The sequence below is a fragment of the Poromitra crassiceps genome (assembly GCF_964638095.1).
Source record: "Poromitra crassiceps genome assembly, chromosome: 1".
Classification (NCBI taxonomy): Eukaryota; Metazoa; Chordata; class Actinopteri; order Beryciformes; family Melamphaidae; genus Poromitra; species Poromitra crassiceps.
In genome coordinates, this window is record NC_139623.1 from 76,935,866 (window position 1) to 76,961,544 (window position 25,679).

The 25,679-nt window shown below is 44.9% G+C and overlaps 1 protein-coding gene across 1 annotated transcript in view; it reads left to right on the forward strand.

The window, feature by feature from the left end:
• The window catches only part of pitpnab (phosphatidylinositol transfer protein, alpha b), a gene marked incomplete at its 3' end in the record, with an annotated part of 50,294 nt that extends 24,878 nt beyond the window's left edge, over positions 1–25,416 (forward strand). Inside the window, exons 3-11 of the mRNA XM_083633340.1 lie at positions 1,742–1,887; positions 2,106–2,197; positions 21,240–21,247; positions 21,774–21,848; positions 22,611–22,694; positions 22,828–22,905; positions 23,231–23,341; positions 23,797–23,919; positions 25,369–25,416. Coding sequence (XP_083489466.1) covers positions 1,742–1,887; positions 2,106–2,197; positions 21,240–21,247; positions 21,774–21,848; positions 22,611–22,694; positions 22,828–22,905; positions 23,231–23,341; positions 23,797–23,919; positions 25,369–25,416 — 765 coding nt within the window. The remainder of the gene's footprint in view (positions 1–1,741; positions 1,888–2,105; positions 2,198–21,239; positions 21,248–21,773; positions 21,849–22,610; positions 22,695–22,827; positions 22,906–23,230; positions 23,342–23,796; positions 23,920–25,368) is intronic.
• Between the last annotated feature and the right edge of the window lie 263 nt (positions 25,417–25,679).

A 25,679-nucleotide genomic window follows, 5' to 3' on the forward strand; every position in this document is an offset into this window, starting at 1 on the left:
GAAATGAAATCGGCGAGAGTTATTCCTCTCCACAAAAAGGGAAACAAACTGGAACCGGGAAACTACAGACCCATTTCCATCCTGAGTGTCCTTTCTAAAGTCATTGAGAGGCTTGTCTATGAGCAAATCGACAAGTATATCTCCACTAATAACCTTATGTACAAGTTCCAGTCTGGTTTCAGGAGGTCCCACTCCACAGACACCTGCCTGCTGTTCCTCACAGATTACATCCGGAAAGAGGTAGACGAGGGAAAGTTCTGTGGAATGGTAATGTTAGACCTCCAGAAGGCATTTGATCCAGTGGATCATGGCATCCTGTTAATGAAGCTTAGGGCTCTAGGCTTCAGTGAGGCAGCTCTGAAATTCATTGGTTCCTACCTAACAGGGAGACAACAGCTGGTAGATATAAATGGAGTACTCTCCAGTCCTCGGACAGTAGAGTGCGGGGTCCCTCAAGGGAGTGTATTGGGTCCGCTCCTCTTCCTCCTGTATATTAATGACCTGAAAGCAGCTTGCTCATGTGACCTTTTTTTATACGCAGATAACTCCGCCTTACTAGTGTCTCATAAAGATAAACAAGTGGTTGAGCAGACTTTGAGTGCAGAACTAGAGAAGGTTAGTGACTGGCTAGGGTACAACAAGCTGTCCCTCCATGTGGGGAAGACTGAGACCATCTTATTTGGGTCAAAGGTCAGGCTCAGAAAATCGCCAGGTTTTAGCGTTAAAATAGGAGATATTGTTCTCACCGACAAGGAATCAGTGAAATATCTTGGTTGTGTCCTGGAAAACAGCTTATCAGGGGAAAGCATGGCTCAACAAGTACTTTGGAAGATCAACAACAGGACTAGATACCTAGCCAGAATCTCCCGGTTTATAGATCAGTCCGCGATGAAAATACTTGCTGGAGCACTTATACAGTGTCACTATGACTATGCGTGTGGCTCCTGGTTCAACAGCGCCCCCAAAAGTCTGAAAATAAAACTACAGACATCACAAAACAAGCTAGTCAGGGTAATACTAAGGCTACCTGCCCGAACCCACCTTGACGCATCACATTTTAAGAGCATGAGATGGCTAAAGGTGGAAGACAGAGTCAACCAAATAAGGATGTGCCTAGTTCACCGAATTGTGCACGGGGTAGTGCCAGTGTACTTCAATGACTACTTCAACTGTGTCAGGGACACCCATACTTATTCAACTAGACGTAGCTCAACTGACTTTGTGCCAGTCAGATTCAGGAGTTGTATGGGGAAGGAGTCATTTTTATATTCTGCAGCTGTCTTTTGGAACAGTCTGCCCAGTGACCTGAAAATAGTGAACAGTGCTGATAGATTCAAGTCCAGCCTAAAGACATGGCTCAAAAGGGACTATAATTAGCCTAGATATTCAGTTTTAAGGCACTTTTACATGTTTTTATGTGTCTTATGTTATGTCTGTGATGTATGTGATGTGTTGTGATCTTTACGATGTCTGTACGATACATGTTTGAACACTTCGTTCCCCCACCCCCCTACAAGGACCACAATGGAAATAAGCTCTGAGCTTTTTTGTGTCTATCCTTGGCAGTATCCCAGACTGTGCTTCTGTCACATGTTATTTATATATTGTCAAATAAAGTCATTCATTCAGTCATTCATTAATTCATTCATTCAGTCACCCCCCCCCTTCTCTCTCTTCACTTCATTCTCCTTATAATCGCACCTCTTTCCATCTCTCCTCCAACCTGCTCTGTCTGTCTCAGTACCAGGTTGGCCAGCTGTATTCTGTGGCTGAGGCCAGTAAGAACGAGACAGGTGGAGGCGAAGGAGTGGAGGTGCTGAAGAACGAGCCCTACGAGAAAGATGGAGAGAAGGGACAGTACACACACAAAATCTACCATTTGCAGAGGTGAGCAGACAGCACTGCAACTATCATGTGAAATGCTAACGAAGGTCAGGAAGCTCACAGTCATGGGATTTTTGTTTTTTTGTTTGTGGACACGTATAGCAGATGAATTAACTTCACAATGGAGCTAAATAATGCACTTACCATCTGGTGTTATTGAGTTTTCTATACAATAAAAGAACCAAGGACATGCTCTCTTCCTTCACTCTCCTCTCCTGCAGTAAAGTACCGTCATTCGTCAGAATGCTAGCCCCGGCATCGGCTCTCAACATCCACGAGAAGGCCTGGAACGCGTATCCATACTGTCGCACAGGTGGCAATGCCGCACGCACGCACGCACACACGCACGCATGCACGCACGCACGCACGCACGCACGCACACACACACACACACACACACACACACGCGCACACACACACACACAGACTTACCAGCACAAATAATGCACACACAGCATCAAGTTTTTTTTTTTTTATTAATATTTTATTTAGCAATTTAGATTTTTTAGAACACAGAAAAACAAACCAAAAACAAACACAGATACAGTAAAAGAAAAGAAAGAAAAAACATACATACACTAGTACCACCAGTTACAGCTTGTAAATATACATAAATTATGCTTGCAAATATATATACAGTACATATATACAAATGAGTGGGATCCCACGCGAGGGAGGAAGACCGGCCGGGCGAGTCACCCATCACCCCTAACCTCGTCAAGGTAGGCCAGAAACGGGTCCCAAATAGTTTGAAATCTCCCAGGTGAGTTGGTCCTCAAGAACCTGAGTCTCTCCATTCGTATGATGGAGATCATGTCCGCCAACCACAACTGAAAACAGGGTGGAGTGGGGGACTTCCATTTCTGCAGAATGAGTTTCTTGGCAACAATTGTCCCCTGTGACAGAGACTGCTGCACAGCTGTAGGGAAGTTCAGAGAGGACTCCGAGCAGCCGAAGATGGCGAGTTCTGCCTCCGGCTGAAGGGTTATTTTGTAGGCCTTAGAGTACCAATCAAATATTTTGGCCCAAAATCCGGTCAGTAAAGGGCACGACCAAAAGGCATGAGACAGAGTGCCCTCCGACACCCGACACCTGTCACACAGTGGTGAGACAGACGAGTAAATCTTGTGCAATTTCTGCTTCGAATAGTGAAGACGGTGAGTAACTTTAAATTGGATCAGCTGGTGTCTACTATTAACTGAGCCGAGTTGTATCATAGACAGACTCCTATCCCATATAATGTCAGACAAGTCAATGCCAAGTTCCCCCTGCCACGCTTCTCTAATCCTCTCAGTAGAGGCCGTGGTGCAATTGTCAAACAAACATACAAATCTCGAAATTAGATGCTTGGAGTGAGGAGGGCTCAGCAATACATCAAAAAAAGCACGGTCATTTGGGAGTGCTTCAAAGGTACGAATCTTGGATCGAACATAATTTCTGACTTGAAGAAATCTGAGCCAATTCGTGCCAGGCAACCCAAACTTCCTCTTCAGCAGATCAAATGATGCAAAGTGACCATCTATGTATAGGTCTTTGATGGAAACTAGCCCTTTCTCACTCCAGGCATGATAGTGTCTGTCTGACCATGGAGCCAAAAAAGAGTGGTTGAAACAAATTGGCGTATGGACAGAAACATCTGGTAGACTCAAAACACTCCTAACTTGGTTTAAAATTCTGACAGAGTTTTTCATGACAAAACTTAGATTAAAATGTTCTAAAGTGTTGTCTAATTTAGCAAATAGCATAGCTGGCAGGGAAGAGTTGCCAGTAGAGCTGGCCTCCATTTTCAGCCACAAGGGGGCCCTGGGAGAAATATTGCCAGGAGTCCCTTGAAGCCAAAACATTAGGGCCCTAACATTCGCAGCCCAGTAGTAGTGCCTAAACACTGGTAAGGCCAGCCCACCTTCGGACTTGGGTTTTTGTAAATGAATTTTCGAAATTCTATGATTTTTATAGTTCCAGATATAAGACAGAATTATGGAGTCCAGTTTCTTGAAAAAAGTCGATGTAATAATGGGAAGGTTTTGACATATATAGAGGAACCTGGGAAGTGAAACCATCTTAATTTAATTTATACGACCAATCATGGACAAGGGCAGGATTTTCCAGTTTTCTATACATTGTTTAAGTCTTAAAACAAAATCACCAAAATTCAACTTAAATACTAATTTAGGATCTCTGGGTATGGTCAAGCCAAGATAGGTGAGGTGGTCCCTAGCCAATTTGAATGGGAGATTCTCCAGAAAACCGGGAGTGAAGACATCAGAGAGAGGCATAAAGTCGCTCTTTGTCCAGTTAATTGTGTAGCCAGACAACTTACCGAACGAGGTGATTAATTCTAGGAGAGGGGGGATCGATTTTTCCGAGTTATGTAGGTATAATATCACATCGTCGGCATACAAACTGATACGCGTCTCAATACCACCGACCTCCAGACCTGCAAGGCTTGGGTGACTACGTATTTTTAGAGCAAGGGGCTCGAGTGCGACAGCGAAGAGGGCCGGCGAGAGAGGACAACCCTGCTGGACCGAGCGAAGTAGTGGAAATGTGGTTGACCTGTCACCATTGGTTATGACTGAACATGTTGGACTATCATATATTAGCTTTACCCAAGATACAAATGAATCGCCAAACCCAAATCTGTGCAGTGACTCGAACATATAAGGCCACTCAACCTGATCCAACGCTTTCTGTGCATCAAGTGATAAAATTGCTGCTCCGTTAGTCTTATTGTGATCTGCGTATATGGTGTTGAGGAGGCGTCTGACATTGGCGAAAGAGAACCTGTTCGGAATGAACCCTGTCTGGTCAGGATGAATAATAGACGACAAATGTTTATTTAGCCGGGTAGCCAGCGTTTTAGTAATTACCTTCCTGTCAAAATTCTGGAGTGCTATAGGTCTGTAACTGGCTGGGTCTACTTCCTCCTTCCCCTTTTTTAAAATGAGGGAGATATTAGCTTCATATAATGTTTTAGGCAAGACTTTGTCCTTCTTAGAGCTAGCTATCATTCTAAGGAGGACTGGGGCGAGAATGTTGCAAAATGTCTTGTAAAATTCAGCGCCGAATCGATCCGGCCCAGCTGCTTTGCCTGATGGGAATGATTTAATGGCGGAAGTTATTTCTTCTAATGTGAAATCAGAGTCTAGGTCCTCTTTGGCAGCGTCACTGAGTTTGGGTGTTTGAAGAGTGTCGAAAAAAGCGTCCAGATCAGATTGAGTGGCATCACACCTAGACGAATACAGTTCACTGTAAAACTCCTTAAAACTGTCATTTATTTCCTTAGGGTTAGTCAGCAAGGCGCCCCCCTTTGATTTGATAGAGAGGATTGATCTAGAGGCCTGGGCGCCCTTAAGCTGCCGCGCCAAGAGTGCCTGAGGCTTATCTCCCAACTCAAATTGCTTTTGCTTTAGTTTTAAAAGGAGAGTGTTTATTTGACCACTCAGGATGCAGTTGTATTCATATTTCAACTTCAATATCTTATTATAGTCGTCAGGGGATTTTGAGACCTGGTATGCAGTTTCAAGGGTGGGAAGAGCGTTTTCAATCTCCAATAGCCTCCGCCCTCTTTCCTTCTTGGCAGTGGCCTCGTATGAGATTATATGCCCACGAGTGACAGCCTTTAAAGTTTCCCATAATGTGGAGTCCGATACCTCACCATTATCATTAAATTCCATGAAATGTTTTAATTTTGTGTTAATATATGCTATGAATTTCCCTTCAGCAAGTAAGGAGGGGTTGAACCGCCAAGAGTACGTCTGTTTGGGAAGAGAGAAATTTAGAGACATTGTCAGGGGGCCATGATCAGAAATCAATATATTGTGATATTTTGTACTAGTAACGTGGGAGATTAATTGAGAGTCTATTATAAAGTAATCTATTCTACTGTAGGATTTATGGACGTGGGAGTAAAATGAATAGTCTTTGTCAGTAGGGTGTTGAACCCTCCAGATATCTACTAAATTCCTAGATTTGATCAGATTGTTTAGGACCTGCACTGACGAGATATTTGGGGGTGGACGTGAGGATAGTCTGTCTAGATATGGATCCAGGTAGCAGTTGAGGTCACCTCCAATTATTATTTTAGAATTACTGTTGTCAGGGAGTAGATCAAAAACTTTCCTAAAAAAATGTGGATCATCGGTATTTGGACCATAAATATTGAGCAGTGTTATTGGAAATGAATGAATGGTTCCTGAAACTAAAATATACCTACCAAGAGGGTCTGTGGTCAAAGAAGTGAGTTGAAATGGAATATTCTTCCGAATGAGAATAGCCACACCCCAGGCATGAGATGAGAATGTGGACTGATACACTTGTGATACCCAGCTGCGCCTAAGACTACGTTGTTGGTTAGACTTGAGGTGAGTCTCCTGCAAGAGAATGATGTCTGCCGATAAAGATCTCAGATGTTTGAAAACCTTCTCCCTTTTTATAGCTTGGCCGAGCCCTTTGACATTCCACGAGACAAGGTTGAGATCCCTACCCCCTAACTGAGTCCCACCTTGAAATCCAAACATAGGGTAACAGGAATTACATATTTATAAGCAAGCACACATGCATACTGCAAAAAGAAGCGACTGGTAGCCTTATACAAACAAAAACAACAATACACACACCCCTCCCACCCCCTCGCGTGTCGCCCAGAACATGACACGCTGTGTCCCGTATTACCTAATTGACTTAAACGGTTACACATAGTAGATATACAACCTCTTACTTCTAACCAAGGAGGCTCCCGGTGAATTCCAGCATACAAGCTTATTACAACCAAGCCTTAAGAGTAAACAAAATGAATAATAAAATACCAAATAAAATGGAAATGGTTGTGCAACACATGTACAAATCAGATGAACAGTCTATATTAGAGCTGCAACTGTTAATCGATTAATCGACCAGTCGAACAACAGAAAGCAAATTGATAAATACTCAGACAGTCGACCAATCGCCCTGAGCAACTTCCCAAGAAAAAAGGGGGGAAAAAATCAAAACTCCCTGATTCGAGCTTCCTAAATGTGAATATTCCCTGGTTTCTTTACTCTATGGAAGTAAAGTGAATATCCCCGGGCTGTGGTCAAAACAAGACATTTTGAGGATGTCATCTTGCGCCCGGAGAAACAATGATCGACATTTTACACTTCTCCAACCCTCTGTAGACCAAACAACCACCCAATTAATAAAGAAAATAATCAATAATTATCGACAGATCAATTGACAATTAAAACAATCGGCAGTTGCATTGCATCCCCAATCAATATAATCATAAAGAGCATATTACAATAACAAACAAGCCCATGTCTTGTGTAAACCCATACACGGAGTACGGGGGGAATTGAAAAGTGGCCATGTGAAGTGATCAAGCTGGTATCACCAGCCTACAGGTGAGTCATTTCTCAGTCAAAAATATTCTTAGCCTAAGTCGCCCTCTAGAGGGCTTCTAAGAAAGCGCGTCATTCTCTCGTTCCTGATGGTTGGTTTGTTTGGGCTGAAAATGATTTGGCTTGTGTATATATTTGCGTAATGGTAAACTATAGAAAATCAAGTGTTCTTTACAATATAAATTAGCCCAGCGATAACATCACAGAGAAAGTGACCATATCTTGAGTCCTAGGGCTGCTGGCTGGATTCATTCAAAAGGAAAGAAAGGAAGATTTTTTTTTTTTTTGCATTTTTCAAGCCAGTTTGAGTTACATTATAAATTAGCCCAGCAATAACGTCAGAGAGAGTGACAATATTTTGAGACTTAGGGCTGCTGGCCGGATGAATTCAAGGGGAAAATAAAAAAAAACATGTATTACGCCAGTTGGGTGGTATTAACCAGCTTCATAGCGTATGGCCCAAGTAAAGGGTACCCGTAATGAAAACAATGCTAGTTGCAGCCCCAATCAGTATAATCATTAAAAAAAAAACATTAGACAATAACAGACACGCCCATATCTTGTGTATAACCAGCATTACCCATGCACATAGCACATAGTGTTCACGCATACATCATCTGCCTACAGGCGGGTCATTCTCAGTGAAAATAATAATACTCTTAGCCTAAATCGCCCTCTAGAGGCCTTCTTAAGGAAGCGCGTTCCGTTCCATTTTCTTTTGGGCTGAAAGTTATGTGTTATTCGTGTAATGTAAACTATAAGAAATTAAGTGTTCTTTACAACATAAATTAGCACAGCAATAACATCAGTGAGAGTGACAATACTTTGAGTCTTAAGGCTGCTGGCCGGATGAATTCAAAAGGAAAAAAATAAAGAAAATAAAAAATCCACATTTATCAAGCCAGTTCGGGTGACATTAACCAGCTCCGTGGCGTACGGTACGGCCCAAAGAAAGAGTAGCCATATTACTACTCCTTACTGATCCTCTGATCGTAAAACTGTTGAGCTTCATCAGGCGATTCGAAAATGCGCACGTCGTCTCCATGCATCACACGCAGCCGTGACGGGTATAGATGGTGGAACCGCACGTTCTTTCGGTATAACGCTTGCTTTATACCATTGAATGCGGCCCGCTTTTTGGCGAGTGCTGTGCTGAGGTCTTGATAGATCCTTAAAACAGCTCCTTGATATTTCAGCTCGTGGTTCCTGGCCCAGCGTAGCGCAGCCTCCTTCTGCTGGAATCTGGAGAAACAGACCAGGAATGTGCGGGGATTCTTCTCTTGGCGACCGGCATACCTGGTGGTCGGGGTCCGGTGGGCTCGCTCCAATTCAGGCGGCGCAGGGAAGACGTCGGGTCCCATCACTTGTATCAGCAGCTCCGACATGAACTTCAGTGGGTCCTTACCTTCCTCACTGCCCTCGGGGATGTTAAGTACACAGAGATTAGCCCTCCGAGACCGATTTTCGAGATCGTCAACACGGTCCAAAAGAGACTGGTTTTGGGTTTGGAGCGTTTTAATGGTGGACTCCACAGAGGACAAGCGGTTCTGGAAAGAGTTCACTGTTGTTTGTAATGAGTCCATGGAGGCTTGTAGTGGTTTAGTGGATTCTTGGATCAGGGCTGAGAAATCATCTTTGAGTGACGCCCTCTGCTTTGCGAATTCCGCGGACAGTTGTTCCATCGTGATGGGCATAACGCTATCAGTTTTGCTTTTGGCTTTGCTAGCCTCGGGTGCGGGTGCTGCAAATGATGCTAGCTTCAATGCTGCGTTGGTGCTAGCACGTGTAGCCGCTATTTGTGCCTTAGTTGTTCGTGCGCTGCTCCTAGGCTTCGCAGACCCCACGCTCATTTCACAAGCAAAACTCCAAAGTGAATCCTACTCGACCGTTTTCACAAAAGTTTCAGAGAAAAAGCTTGATAAAACAAGAAAATAGCAAAAGTAGACCGAGAGCCTCCCCTCGAGCGTCCTTCCTCTACATGCTACAACCGGAAGTCACACACAGCATCAAGTTTGACAGCTTTGTGGGAATAACTATTATTATGAAAATGTATGTTATTAGTAACACAATTTGTTCAGTGCTTTCATCTAAAGCTGTAGTTGGTGCATACATTACTTCTAACTGTTATTGGCCCCAGTTGGAATCAAACCTGCAACTCTGACAGCATTGCTGTAATGCAGACCTGTCATGTATGCATACTGTACATGCATGTATGCATGATACATACATTACATACGGATGGACTCTCCAATAGGAGTAGGATATTGATGTTTTTTTTCCGATTTTCCCCCCATTTTCTCCCCAATTGTACTTGGCCAATTTCCCCCTTGCTGCCCCGGTTGCTGCTCCACCCCCTCTGCCGATCTGGGGAGAGCCGTAGACTAGCACCATGCTTCCTCCGACACATGTGCAGTTGCCAGCCGCTTCTTTTCACCTGACAGCGGGGAGCTTCACCGTCAGGAGGTAGCACGTGGGAGGAGCTGGACTCCGACTCGTTGATCATGGGTCCTGCGGCCATCTACACCTCCGCAGCCCTGGCAGACACTATCCTCGACCCGGCCTACGTCATCACTCGGACTGACCAGTGGGAGGGGCCCGATGCTAAGCCAGAAGCTCTGGCCTATTCCACCCCTGGCCAGACCAAGACTTGGACAACAGCTGGCATGGGTAACCACGGAGGGAAACTCCTTCCACGCCCCCGATTACCCGTTAATAACCAGCTGCCCACTCACAACAAGTTCTCCTGTCTCGAATATGAAACTCTGCTCTCACCTTCATCATCCAGTCACCCGCCTTCCACTGCACTTCCCCCCCAATCGCGTACCCCTTTCATCTACCCGGCTCGCTTCACATTCACCCCCTGTCCTCCTCAGTCTCCCTCTAAGTCGCCCATCACCCCTCCTGCCCCACTCCCCTCTCCCACCCATTCTCTCCCCGTCCCCCCGCCCAGTGGTAATTCGCCTACTACCCCTCCTGCCTACCCGGTTCCAACTGCTACACACACTGACCCCCCTATCCATCCCCGTCCACGTCCGATCCGCCCGCCCCCCCTCATCCCCCCCACTGTTTTAATAGTTGGCGACTCCATCACCAGGAATCTCCGCTTCATCAACGCCATCACACATTGTTTCCCCGGCGCTACCACTCTTGACATTCATGACAAACTCCCGGCTATCCTGGTTTCACTTCCCCCATCGATCAACAAAATAATCCTCCACATTGGCTCCAACGACGTCAATAAACAAGAGTCCGAACTCACAAAGCAAAACTTCCTCAGTCTCTTCAACCTACTCGACAAATCCGGTAAATCAGTATTCCTCTCCGGCCCCATCCCCACTTTCTGCCGCGGTGACGTAAGATTTAGTCGCTTGCTTGCTCTCCACACCTGGCTCCACTCCATCTGCGTCAACCACAATATCACTTTCATTCATAATTTCACTTTGTTCTGGGAGCGTCCCTCTCTTTTCGCTCCGGATGGTCTCCACCCAAACGCACGGGGAGCCAAAATGCTCTCAGCCAATATACATCGTGCCTTAGCCGTTCAAGCATCCATACCTCTCCACTGACTAGAGCGACAAGAGCCTCCTCGTCCACTGGCCATATCCGGTCAGCATCACCTCTGCCCCCTCATCTCCGTTCAAAACCGTAATAGCTCCCCCCCATGGCCTGGCAGTCTCACTACCTCTCCTTTTTCTGCCTCTTCTGTTCATTTCACCGACAATAATCATACCACACACAGCGTAAATCCCCCTATTAAGCTCACTACACCTCCTCTACCTATCCCCATCCCTGTTGAAATTCCGAAACAAATTCCTGTATATACATCATCAAGAATCAATTCAAAAAAGAAACACTTCATCTTACCCAACAACAACCCAGATAATTATTCACTCCCTAAACCTTCCCATTTACCTTTCAATATCACTGCTGGACTCTGGAACTGCCAATCTACCACTAATAAAACTGACATCATCTCTGCTCATGCCCTTTCACAATCCCTCCTTTTTCTTGCCCTCACCGAGACCTGGATCACTCCCGAGAACACTGCAACTCCAGCTGCCCTCTCCGATGCCTTCTCCTTTTCCCACACCCCCAGAGCCACTGGCCGGGGTGGAGGCACGGGGCTCCTTATATCACCTAAATGGACATACAAGGCCTCTTCTCTTTCTCTTTCTCACCTCTCTTTAACCTCTTTTGAATTCCACTCTGTCTCTGTCTCTCTGCCCACTATGCTCAATATCATCGTTATTTACCGCCCACCTGGTCCGCTTGGGACCTTCCTCGAAGAGCTGGATGCTCTCCTCTCTCTCTTCCCTGAAGACGGGACACCTCTCATCCTCCTAGGTGATTTCAATATCATGGCAGCAATCCTTCAATCTCCCCTTTTTCAACACTTTTTCTCTTCTTTCGACCTCTCCCTCTCTCCTTCTCCGCCCACTCATAAGGCCGGGAACCTCCTTGACCTAATCTTCACCCGTTCCTGCAGCACTTCCAACCACATAGTCACTCCTCTCCCAGTCTCCGACCATCATTTCATAACGTTCTCCCTTCCCATCTCCCTCCCCAAACCCCCCCCACCACCCACTCATAACACTACCACCCGTTGTAACATAAAAACTCTCTCACCCCCTGCACTCTCTTCCGCTGTCCTCTCTCTCCTCCCCTCCGTAGAACATTTCTCTCACCTATCCCCTGATGATGCTGCAACCAGTCTGTTTTCTTCTCTCTCCTCAGCCCTCGATTCCCTCTGTCCAGTCATCTCCAAACCAGCCCGATCCTGTCCCCCTGCACCTTGGCTGTCCGAAGCTCTTCGTTCTCATCGCACAGAGCTTCGGGCGGCCGAAAGAAAATGGAGAAAAACTCACAACCCCTCAGACCTCTCCGCATATCACCTCATATTATCCAACTTCACCACTGCTGTCACCACTGCAAAGTCCTCTTTCTTCATTTCTCAAATTCAGTCCTCTGCCTCCAACCCCAGCAAACTGTTCTCCACCTTTACCTCTCTCCTCACCCCTCCCTCCCCCCCTCCCCCCTCTTGTTTCACTGCCGATGACTTCCTGCACTTCTTTACCAGCAAAATTGATGACATCAGCTCCTCCTTCCACCCCCCGGCCACTAACAACAGCTCCTCTCTCTCCAAATCGGACTCCCTGCCCCCTGCCACTAGCCTGTCCTCCTTCACTCCCCTCTCCCCTGAAGCCGTCATTAAACTTCTCTTATCTAACCCTGCCACCACCTGCCCTCTCGATCCGATCCCCTCTCCTCTTCTCCAAACTATCTCATCTGACTTATCTCCCTTCCTTACTTCCCTCATCAACTCCTCCCTGTCTTCTGGCACTGTTCCGGCCTGTTAACACTTTGAGTGCCACGGCCCTTGGGCAAAAGGTGCTGTACTGTGCCACATAGGCCGCAATGCATTGTAATATAGCCATATCATTTTTTGTGTTCTTCTTATATGGACAACCAATAGCCTCAATGAAACTTTGAACCCTTCTGTTTCATTTTAAAAAAAAAGTGTGTTTATAAACCGTTCCATTTTGGAAATACACCCCTCTGAAAAAGAGTGTTTTCGACCGAAAAAAGCATGGTGAAATTAGTTTCTGAGATAATCACATCTTTATGTTAGAAAAGGCGACAGAATGAATTCTGCTTTGAGTTGACAAAAAGCTATAGCTGAAATGAAAGGTTAGAATGTCTAGTTTACCTGCGGGAAAAGTATGTGAAAATAATGTTTTGTTTATTATCTGTATACAGCTTGGTCTAACATCAAAATGCTCACTTTCATGGGGTCATACTGGATAATGAAGTGCATATTTCCACAAAGAAAGAAGATATCAACTTTTATTTTTATTTTTATGAAACTACACATTGAAAGCTTTCATTTGATGTGTAACATAATAACAATATTCAAAACACAACATGTCCTGCACTGTTTTATCTTCTTCACATGGACCTTCAAAATATATGGAAATCAAGACAAGTTTATGTAAACATAGGCCAAATAATGAATTCTCCTTTGAGTTGAACCAAATGCAATAGCTGAAATGAAAGGTTAGAATGTCTAGTTTACCTGCGGGAAAAGTATGTGAAAATAATGTTTTGTTTATTTTCTACAATTATCTGTATACAGCTTGGTCTAACATCAAAATGCTCACTTTCATGGGGTCATGCTGGATATTGAAGTCTCTATTTACATAGGGAAACAATATATCACCTTTATTTTTTATTTTTATGAAACTACACATTGAAAGCTTTCATTTGATGTGTAACATAATAACAATATTCAAAACACAACATGTCCTGCACTGTTTTATCTTCTTCACATGGACCTTCAAAATTGTTGGAAATCAAGACAACTTTATGTAAACATATGCCAAATAATGAATTCTCCTTTGAGTTGGAGTGGGGAGAGGATGAAACTGTCACTGGGCATGATGCTCGAAGTAGCAGGGGTACAGGCAGAGAGGGAGGTAGTCGCATTTGGGGCAAACATATTTAGTCTCTTTTCTGTGTCCTTTCGCTGCACAGTGCGCACATCTCCTGTACGCCTTGTCCTTTGTGGGTGGCACTTCGACTGGCTGTGGGACATGTCCTTCGAAGTCCACAGTCGCGGAAGCGGAAGCGGACCGTTTCCGCGGGTGGATGGGCGTGGCTTGGCGAGGAGGAGGTTGGTCACCTGCCGCCGGAGGAGGAGGGGGGGGGGGGGAGGAGGGGGGGGGGGGGACAGATGCCTCCGTCCAGGACTTTATCACCGACAGGGTGAAGTCTTTCAGCGTTTTGCAGCTGGCCGTTGGGTTGCGTTTCCTGTATATGATGAAGGCATTGCTGATCGCGATCTCCATCAGGTACGTCACGAATTTGGAGCTCCATTTGGCTGTCTTCCTGATGAATGGGTAATAGCTGATCTTCTGGTCTAGCCGATCTACACCATTCATGTACTGGTTGTACGCAACGACGCATGCTGGTTTTTGTTGGGGGACTCTCTCACTTTGGCCTTTCTGTCTCACCTCTACGGTCCTCATGTCATCCGTGTGGAAGGTGGTGATCATCCTGACGATCCTCTTGTCTCGCCACGCCAGGACCATCACTGCGTCGTTGTGGAGAGCGCGTCGTTCACCGACTGCCAGATCCGACATGCTGACCTGCCGGATTGACGGTGGTTCTCCCCTGTTCACACGGAGTGTGCCGGCTGAGTCTATGTGGAGGCTGAGGAGAAGTCGACACATGGACTCACTATTGTAGAAGTTGTCCATGTAGAGGCGGTGGCCAAAACCCTCAAGGCCGTCGACCAGGAAGCGCACGGTGTCCTGCAGTGTATTGCTAGTTCCACAGTAGGGCTTCATGGAGTAGCAATAGCCGTTTTCAGAATCGCAGAGTATGTAACTCTTGATCCCGTACTTGACTGGTTTTGCAGGGTTGTACACTTTGAACCGCAGTCTCCCGCGCCAGAGAAGCATCCCCTCGTCCACACTGATGTTCTGTGAGGGCCGGTACATCTCCCTGAATTTGCAGAGGAGCAGGTCCAGGACGAGACGCACTTTGTGCAGCGGGTCGCTGCCATCGACCTCCCGGTTGTCACTGAAGTGAATGAAGCGCCAAATAAGCTGGTACCTGTTCCGTGACATTGTTCTTCTGAAGTATGGCGTTTTAAGTGCCACATCAACAGACCAGTATTCTGCGATGCTGGGTTTCTTTATGAGGCCGGTGAGGAAGAGCAAACCCAGAAACCGCTTCAGCTCTACCACCGTCAGCGGAACCCAGGCATTTACCCTGGAGAATGGGAGACGCAGCTGATGGAGGACAGCAATGCACTGTTCTGCATAAGTGTTTGTCTGCTCAACAATGAGCAGCAGCAGCTCCTCGCAGAGGTAGAGCTCCAGGAAGTCGACAGGCTGGTCGGACTGGATTGATGCCGCGTTGCTGGGACCTGCCACTCCAGTGAACGGCAAGCTCTTGGGGCTCCAGTCACCCGTTTCCCGCCAGCTTGGCGGGTCCTCCTGATGGCGAGTCTTGCCAGCTGAATAAAAATAAAATAAAATAAAAATAATATGAAATAAAAGGTTTTTCTTCAGACAATTGTGATATGTAAACAAGCTGTCTTTTTGACAAAATCCAATAATTAGAAGCCTTGTGTTGACAAAAATAAACTGAATAAAAAAGGTTCCCACCTCTTTTGCGCCCAACTGCACTTGAAGAAGAAGGTGGTGGTGGTGGTGGTGGATCCTCCGACTCTTCTGTCGTAAAAGTGAATTTATAAAAATATGAAATTGAAATTTCTTGAAGGAAAAAAGTTTATGTTTTCATTCACTATCAGATTGAATTGGAATTCTAAAATGGCCTTGATCTCACCTTCATCACTGGACTCCAAACGTGCAAGACGTGGGAAGCTGGAGGAAGCCCCTTGGTTTTCGTAATCCTCAGAGTTGTCCTCCAACTCTGAAATTGTATATTTTACATGGTATTAGAATAGGCTAAATAATTCAGGATTGTTATTCTTACCAAGCTTTTATTTACGAAAATAAATGGCTGAATAATAAAAGGTGTGTGTGCGTGTGTGTGTTTATTTTTTTTACATTTGTACCTCCATTGTTTTTTTTTTTACTTGCTTGCTGGCCAGTAATGCCTGTTCCTATATACCAGGGGTGCCCAACCTTTTTTGAACCAAGATCTACTTTTCAAGAAGCCAGTCTGCCAAGATCTACCAGTCCAGTTTCAACATTGCAAATGCACACACGCATACTACACAGACACAGTTTCCAGCCTGCATAGTAAAGTCGCCACAACACACTCCCTCTTTGTTTGTCTGTCTCTCTCTCTCTCCCGATCTACTGGTTGGGCATCACTGCTATATACTGTAAGTCACTTTTAGTAGGCTACTTTTTGCTCTCCTATGAAGATGATGATGATACATTGTTCTGTTTGTCCTGAAATGTAGATTTAGCTGTATACCTGACACATGAATTTCCTGCAAAGGATCAATAATAACGTATATATATCTAGGTTCTTACCTCTAGAAGACGACGCCACTGGGATCTCAGGGGTCTCCTCCTCCTCATCTGTATCCAAAGTGAGAGTTTATAAAAATATGATATATATGATTGAAGGAAAAAAGTGTTTTCAATATCAGATGATCGTAAATCGATCTCACCATCGCTGGAGTCCAAAAAGGCACAACTCGGTGCAGGCGGTTGCCAGTCTGAATCCCTGGTGTCGTCATGTTCAGACGAAGAGACCGGCTCGTCGGAGTCCGTCTCCGGGAGACCTCTCGACTGAACAGCGCGGTCCAGGGCCTGCTGTAATGTGAGCTGCCCAGCTGCAGGCTGGGGACGCTTGCGCCTGGGCATCCCTACCAGCTAATCTAGCTCTAGACTAGCGTAAACTAGCCAACTAGCCAACTAAACACACACACACACACACACACACACACACACACACACACACACACACACACACACACACACACACACACACACACACACAACACACAGAGAGACAGACACAGACAGACAGAGACGCACAAACACGTATTTTTTTGTTTTTTTTGTTTTTTTTTGAAAACACACACTACACTAACTAATTACTATACGCTAACGCTACTACTGCTGCCTGCTAAACTAATCGACCTAACGCTATCACAAACACTCACACACAAGGCCCTCACACACCTCAAACACCCAAGCACTCACCTCAAATACACCAAACGCTCAACACTCACCACAATCTCACAAACTAATCTATCTGATGCTATCAATCTATCTATCTATCTATCTACCTATCTGATCTAAATATACCGCTAATAACTATCTAATGCTCAATGCTAATTCTCAATGCTAATGTTCGCTAAATGCTATCTATCGTATGCTTACCATATGCTATCACCAAGGGACTGAAGCGATTTCACAAACTCAGTCAAGACAAAGGAGTCGGGGGAGGGAGGCGCGCTTTGATCGCGTCGATTTTTTAAGGTGGCGCCGTAAGATCCATTGAAGGAAATTATGTTGACAGACTGCGTACGACCTTAAACTGCACAAATATGGAAAAATATGATTTTGGAGTTATTGACGCCATTTGGCGTCGCTGGCACTCTACGGTAAATTTCTCTTGACGCCATATGGCGTCGCTGGCACTCAATGTGTTAAAAATTGCTAGAGTCAAGCCACTTCTCAAAAAACCCTCCCTGGACCATACCGCCATACATAACTACCGCCCTGTATCCCTCCTCCCATTCATCGCAAAAACACTGGAACGCGCAGTCTCTGAGCAATTATCCCTCCATCTCTCTCACAACAACCTCCTGGATCCCCTGCAGTCTGGTTTTAAGCCCGCCCACTCCACCGAAACAGCCCTCCTCTCTGTCACCCATGCCCTTCACACTGCTAAGGCCTCCTCCCTCTCCTCAATCCTGGTTCTCCTTGATCTCTCTGCTGCATTTGACACGGTGAATCACCACATCCTTCTCTCCACTCTCACTGACCTCGGTATTTCTGGTTCTGCACTCTCCTGGTTCACCTCCTATCTCTCCAACCGCTCTTTTCAGGTTCTCTGGCGTGGGTCCCTCTCTAAAACATGCACTCTGAACACTGGTGTCCCTCAGGGTTCTGTCCTTGGCCCTTTCCTTTTTCTTCTTTATGTTAGGTCCCTTGGTCACATAATCTCTGCTCACGGGTTCTCCTACCATAGTTATGCCAATGACACTCAGCTTTTCCTCTCCTTTCCCCCCTCTGCCACTCAAATTGAGACACGTCTGGCCGCGTGCCTCAAGGATATTATAACATGGATGACAGACCATCACCTTAAATTAAATCTGGCAAAAACTGAGCTACTTTTCCTCCCTGGGAAAGACTGCCCCCTCACTGACCTCTCCATCACTATTGACAGCATTACCGTACGTCCGTCAGAAACAGTCAGGAACCTTGGGGTGACCTTGGACAACCAGCTGTCCTGCTCAGCCTTTATTGCAGCGACCGCTCGCTCCTGTAGATTCGCCTTGTACAACATTAGGAAAATCCGTCCGCTTCTCACTAGGGAGGCGGCTCAAATCATTGTACAGGCACTGGTCCTCTCACGCCTGGACTACTGTAATGTTCTGCTGGCGGGGCTACCTGCCTCGGCCATTCAACCCCTTCAACTCATCCAAAATGCAGCTGCCCGTCTGGTTTTCAACCTACCGAAATTTTCCCATGTCACTCCCCTTTTCCGTGAGCTCCACTGGCTCCCCATCTCGGCCCGGATCAAATTCAAGACCTTGGTACTGGCCTACCGGGCAGTTCATCGTTCAGCCCCACTCTATTTGCAATCTCTGGTCAGCTCCCAAACATCTCTCCGTCCCCTCCGCTCCTCCACCTGTGCACCCCGACTCGCCCCTCCATCTTACGTGGCCCTGGGGGTCGCGTGTCCCGTTCTAGACTATTCTCCTCCCTAGCTCCCCGGTGGTGGAATGAGCTTCCTCCCTCGGTTAGATTGGCCGAGTCGCTGCCAATCTTTCGCAGGAGACTCAAAACTCACCTTTTTGGACTGCACCTGGACTTCCCTGGAAATGACATAACTTCTTAACACGTTAAGTGCCATAGCCGAGATAATTCGTCTTACATAATCCAACGCTTGAGTGCCAGAGCCGAGATATCTCGTCTTACATAAACATTTTTTTTTTTTGACGGTGGGACATCAATCAACAACTTTTACATCTTCGAGATCACTATTGGAGCAAGAGAATGTGTATAATCTATTTTACCGACCCACTAAGTGTTGACAGTGCTCCCCCAGACGAGCGAAATCAAAGAAAAAACTGCCGCGGGAGCAAGCCATTCAAGGAAATGGCGAGGCGATTTTACAGTAATCCATTCCACACTTGTCTTGCCCGAGAGCGGCCGCGCAGGCAGCCGCACACAGAGAGCGGAGAGCGATTTGCAAAATAGATTATAGGTGAAACACACTTTGAAACACCTCAGAAAGGCCAGAATCAACATCTGCCCATCGCCCACGCATTCCCCGGCCCATCTTGACTCGCACAAGGAGCGTCCGCACGCAGGCAAGCAGGCAGGCAGGCATGCAGGCAGGCAGGCAGGCAGCAGCAACGCGCTTCTGACACGCACGCTGTAGAGCCAGGAGGAAGGAGGAGAAGACACACGGAGGGAGGAGTTTGAATGAGAGGGGTGTTTCCTGTTGTTATGGAGGAAATTACTGTTCAAAACTATTGTTTAGAATGTCTGACGGTCTTACTGATGCCAAAAATGAATGGTTAAAGTGACTGTTCTGTCGAATTTCACAAAAAGCCATTTATCTCTGAATAAATTTCCAGACGCTGAAACCATGCTGTACTCAACGGCTAATATCTACATAACTACTAACTCTGCAAACTAACTCTTTTAGACAGAGAAAGCACACATTCTATTAGTTATTTTTAGATGATTGGTGTTCATGAATTCTTAACAGAAAATAATCCTCGGCTCTTGTAAAATGAGCCAGAATCCTCAAAAAAAAACCTGGCACAACTTACCTACAGGATGAAAAAATGGCTGGCACTCAATGTGTTAAAGACAAGTGCAGTTAATTTCTCGCCTGGTATTTTAACTCTTGACTTGGTTTTGTATGTTGCTATGTATTAGTCTTTGTTTTTAACTCTTATGGTTGATTATGATTTATGCGTTGACTGTTCATTCTTTGTATTTTCTTGTACCAAATGTGTTTTTGATATATGATGTAAGTCGCTTTGGAAAAAAGCGTCTGCTAAATGGAATAAAGTAAAGTAAAGTAAAGTAAAGTATTTCCACCAGTTCCCTTCCGCCCCGAACAAGGCGCCCCGCCCGACCAGAGGAGGCACTAGTGCAGCGACCAGGATGCGTACATGCCCCTAATCCAGCTTCCCACCCGCAGACACAGCCAATCGTGCCTGCATGGATGCCCCCGTGTTACCTCCGCGTGAACCTGCGACGCTCGTGTTGGTAGGCAGGGAATCTCCCGCTACACTGTAGGATATTGATGTTGATGCTAAACCATTTTTTTGGTTCTTTAAATTAATTTAACCCTAAAATAGTGCGTGTACAATTGACCCAAATTACTTGGAGGTCACTGCCTTGCCTTCAGAACATATTAATCAACAATTCAATGTAAATACACCAGGTTTAGCCAAAAGGCTAGTTTCCACCCGTAGTCCCCGGCCAAGGTGTTGCAACAGGCTTCCTAAAAGAATAAAAATTGAAATTAAACTGTAAAAACACACAGAGCAAAGCTATAGCGCAGGTTAAAAAGGACACGAGTAAAAAGACACAGCAGTCTCAACAGGTATATGCACAGGAGACAACAAAATAACAAACAGGATAAGCCAAGCAGACAAGTGTTAAAAGCAATTACACATAGGCTACAACAGTAAACAGACCAGACAACACAGAGGGACATAGACAATATTTACAACCAGATGTTAAGTGTACAGACATACAGATGTTGCTTTCATTGGTGACAGGTTTGTCTTTCTCTCTCTCTGTCTCTCTGTCTGTCTCTCTCTCTCTCTCTCTCCCTCTCTGTCTACCTCTTTCTCTCTCCCTCTCTGTCTGCCTCTCTCTCTCTGTCTCCCTCTCTGTCTGTCTGCCTCTCTCTCTCTCTCTCTCTCTCCCTCTGTCGCTCACCTTGAAGTTGAATAATTTACTGTATGTCCAGAGAGAGACGGGGTGCAGTTACCTGAGCCTTACAAGCTGAGCTTACACACACTGCCAGACAAGCACCACACACACACACACACACACACACACACACACACACACACGTGCGCGCACACACACACACACTCTCTCTCTCTCTCTCACACACACACACACACACACACACGCGCGCGCACACACACACTGACCATGAATCGTCAGATATTGTTTGATAATTTCCGTTGGCCTTAGTACATTGTCTAATACTACGTTTTCTCTGTGTGTGTCTCTCTCTCTCTATGTATATTCCTGCACGTCCACCTTTCATCTGGTTCTGCAGTCATCACTGTAAGTATCTGTCCCTCTCTTGTATGTACACTTGCATGTGTGTTGACACATAAGCACCTACAGGACCACTCCTCCATGCCTACAGTACAGAGGGATACATCTTGACTGCAACCGAAAGTTGAGAAAGAAATCAGATCTGTTCCAGCGAAATTGGAGCAGCTGGGACAGTCAAAGAGACACTGTTACTCTGTGTGTGTGTGTGTGTGTGTGTGTGTGTGTGTGTGTGTGTGTGTGTGTGTGTGTGTATGTGTGTGTGTGTGTGTGTGTGTGTGTGTGTGTGTGTGTGTGTGTGTGTGTGCGCACGTGTGTGTGTGTGTGTGTGTGTGTGTGTGTGTTGTGTGTGTGTGTGTGTGTGTGTTGTGTGTGTGTGTGTGTGTTGTGTGTGTGTGTGTGTGTGTGTGTGTTGTGTGTGTGTGTGTGTGTGTGTGTGTGTGTGTGTGTGCGTGTGTGTGTGTGTGTGTGGGTGCATGCATGCATTTATTTATTTTATTGCACTTCACTCAAAATATTCTTCTTCTCTCTGCAGAATGAATATATGAAAGAAAACTTCCTGATCAAGATTGAGACATGGCACAAACCTGATATGGGACACCTTGAAAATGTAATTAATAACCACTATGATGAGATGAGTGTGTGTGTGTGTGTGTGTGTGTGTGTGTGTGTGTGTGTGTGTGTGTGTGTGTGTGTGTGTTGCGCATATCAGGGGAAGAAATCAACAATGTATGCACACACACACACAAATCACGAAAATCTAAATTTCTTTACTTTTTCAAAAAATTTCATATCAAAAGTTAATTTTTCAAGATTTCATTCATAAAAAGAATCTACAGTTTGCTGACGTCAGCTAGTACTGTCAAATGTCTACCCCATTTCAACCAATCATATCACGACATGACAGCTGTCAATCAATCTTCAGGCTAGGAGAAAATTCTGAGAAGGCAAGATGGCTGTGTGGTGCCTGTAACCTGGCCAGACTTTTCTAAGCCCATAAATGTTAATATACTTGTCCAATAAGTATATGTCACATACAAAATAAAACTGTAAAAATACAACAATGGTGTCATCATTTAATGTAGATTGTAAAGGACATGTAACTGGCTCGTTGAACTCGCATTCAGGGAATATCGTATTTACCGCGGCTCTTTACCACGGCTAGTCGACACTCCAAGCCAAGCCATTTTGCCCCCAGCTTATTCATTTCTGACCCTGGTGTGCAAAGCCTTTGTCGTATGTTGGCTGCCTGTTTAACAGAGAGTTTTGTCTGTACCTAACTGTGCTGTATGGACCCCTCTTAGGTATGTCGGCTGCCTGTTTAACAGCGAGTTTTGTCTGGACCTAACTGTGCTGTATGGACCCCTCTTAGGTACATGGGCTTGATGCAGAAACCTGGAAGAAGGTCGATATAGTCTACATTGATATTGCGGACAGCACCCAAGTGGACCATAAGGTGAAGAATTTTAGCTTGAGATCCAACTAGAGTCTATCACAATGCTCTGTTCTCTTTCCACTGTTGATATCCTTCTCATGCCACCTTGTCCTTGTTGTTCATCCCTCTTGTTTTTCCTCTTCTGTCTCTGCAGGACTACAAGCCAGATGAGGATCCCTCTAAGTTCAAGTCAACAAAGACCTCTCGAGGCCCTCTAGGACGAGACTGGAAGGTACAGTGCTATTTATTATTATATTATTATATATATTATTATTATTATAGTTTATTACTGCTGCTATACTTTATTATAATACATTTTAAATAAAATACTGTTCTGAATGTTCTTGAAACATCTTTGAAGCTGTTCTAAAAGAGACGATGAACGCACACCTGCATAACTGTTACTGTGCCTCTACTGTACCTTTGTCAATTGTTTCTTTACACATTTGTTCCTCTTTTATATAAAAACGATTAAAAAAAAACGATTTCAGACGATTTCAGACGGACAAGCCCGTATATCGAGTCGTTTTTGCTGATGTTATGAATGCACTTTGCAGAAGGAGCTTCCTAAAAAGACGGACTGCCCACACATGTGTGCCTACAAACTGGTCACTGTCAAATTCAAGTGGTGGGGCCTGCAAAACAAAGTGGAGAACTTCATTCAAAAGGTTGGTCCACTGTTTGGAGACTGGCATATTCCCGTTTGCCACTTTGTGGTCTTTATGGCAGCCAGGTAAACACTGCTGGCGGGTGTTTATTCAGTTGCTAAAACAGAGAATGGACTATAACAACACGGTCAAACAGACATGGATCTTGTGCCAAAAAAACTTAGTCATATTCCCCTTCCCAATCCTGCACAGTACCCTATTTTAATTGTTGTGCCATACTGTCTCATATCCGGTACATGAAATGCTGTCATCTTAGCGTATTTGTGGAAAAGTAACTGCTCACCCTCATGCTGTACATTATGGCCTGCACTAGCCTCTAGTGGACAAATGGGGCAATGCAGGATAGAATCAAATACTATCATGACTTTATTATTCACACTTACAATTCGGTTAATTTCAATCTGTGTTTTTGCACCAAACCACTATCTGATCTCTTCCTCCTCTTTCATTCTCAGCAAGAGAAGCGTCTGTTCACGAACTTCCACCGTCAGCTGTTCTGCTGGATCGACAAGTGGATTGAGTTGAACATGGAAGACATTCGTCGTATGGAGGAGGAGACACGCAAGGAGCTAGATGAGGTACAGTCAACAAAGATAATTGAAGGAGGAACAAGGAAGAGGAAGCCAGAAAAAAGGTTGAGATAGATTCCTATACATCTGATTTATTTTCGTCCTGGCCAGTGTTGTAGTACTAGAGTCCCAAGTCCTGGGACTTGTGACTTGACTTGGACTTGATCACTGATGACTCAGACTTGGACTTGGACTTAAAAAAGTCCCTGGAAACCAAAATCCACAAAAACCTTCTAACTATTAAATGTAGGGTCTTATGTGAGTAATTGTGTGCCTCAGAAAGTAGGGGACATTACTTTCAAACCAAAGCCCCAAAATCGCCACTTTTCTACAAGGTCTGGATTTCCACTTCCTCATTGAAGAGAGCCGTGCGCGACGTGCTCAAATGAAAAATCTTATCACGTCATAAGATTTAATCGAATCGCACACACACACACACACACACACACACACACACACACTCCATCTCTCTTTCCTTCTCTCTCTCTCTCCGTTTCCCTCGCTCGCTCTCTCTCTCTCTCTCTCGGAGGAGAAGTCCTGCACGCACACACACGGGACACGCCCACACAGTCCGCGGGAGAAAAGACTGTCTAAAATCTAATTGATTCTCATGACTTTTGTCATGACTGTCAAACCTAAATTTATATACTTTGCGACGTTCATCATCGTTCAAATTTGGCGGGTGGCTTATTAACATAGGTTCCTGTGATGTGATGAACTCAAAATGCTAAATAATAAAAAAAAAGATTTCTGGTTTCCTTTAAGCATTCAGACTCCGAAGTTGGCGACTCGGACTCGGACTCGGACTTTTTTCAGTTTTTGTTCGTTTTTTTGGTAATAGGGGGCCCTACTGTAATAATTTGGCATAGGATATTGATAGCTATATTAATACAGTGACATTATTCAATTTCGTGCAAGGGCAGCCACGTGTGTTCTACCTACATGCGGAGTCACGCTCATGTTCTGTAACTCTGGACTCGGACTCATCTAATTGGGGACTCGACTCGGACTCTTCTTTGGTGACTCGGACTCGGACTCGAACACCTCGATTCGGACTCGAGATATAGTGACTTGACTACAACACTGGTCCTGGCAGATGGATATATGTATGTATGTATGTATGTATGTATATATATATATATATATATATATATATATATAATCAGTGCAGATAAACTCTTCCTATATATATATATGTATGTATATATATATATATATGTATGTATATATATACTGTATATATATATATATATATATATATATATATATATATATATATATATATATATATATATATATATATACACACACACATATACAGTATATATGTCTTTATATATATAGACAAATCAGTGCAGATAAACTCTTGGAGATAAAACATTACTATTTTGCTGTGTGTGTGTGTGTGTGTGTGTGTGTGTGTGTGTGTGTGTGTGTGTGTGTGTGTGTATGTGTTAGATGAGAGTTAAGGACCCAGTGAAAGGGATGGTGGCTCTAGAAGACTGAGGTTGTGTTGGGCCGTGAATGCTGCTGCTCATCAGGTGAGATATTTCACATTTCAGATCTCGTTTTGTGTGATTCTGCATCCTTCCTTGGTAGTTTTTATGTCCCTCTACCATGATGGTGTCTGTCTGTCTGTCAATCGATTTGTCTGTGTGTCTGTCTGCTGCAGGGCGGGCGAGCCCAGCCTAGGAATCGAGTGCGTGTAGTGCGCAAGATGCCTAGTGATAGAAACTTTCCTATAGAGGAGATGATGTGATTACATTTTG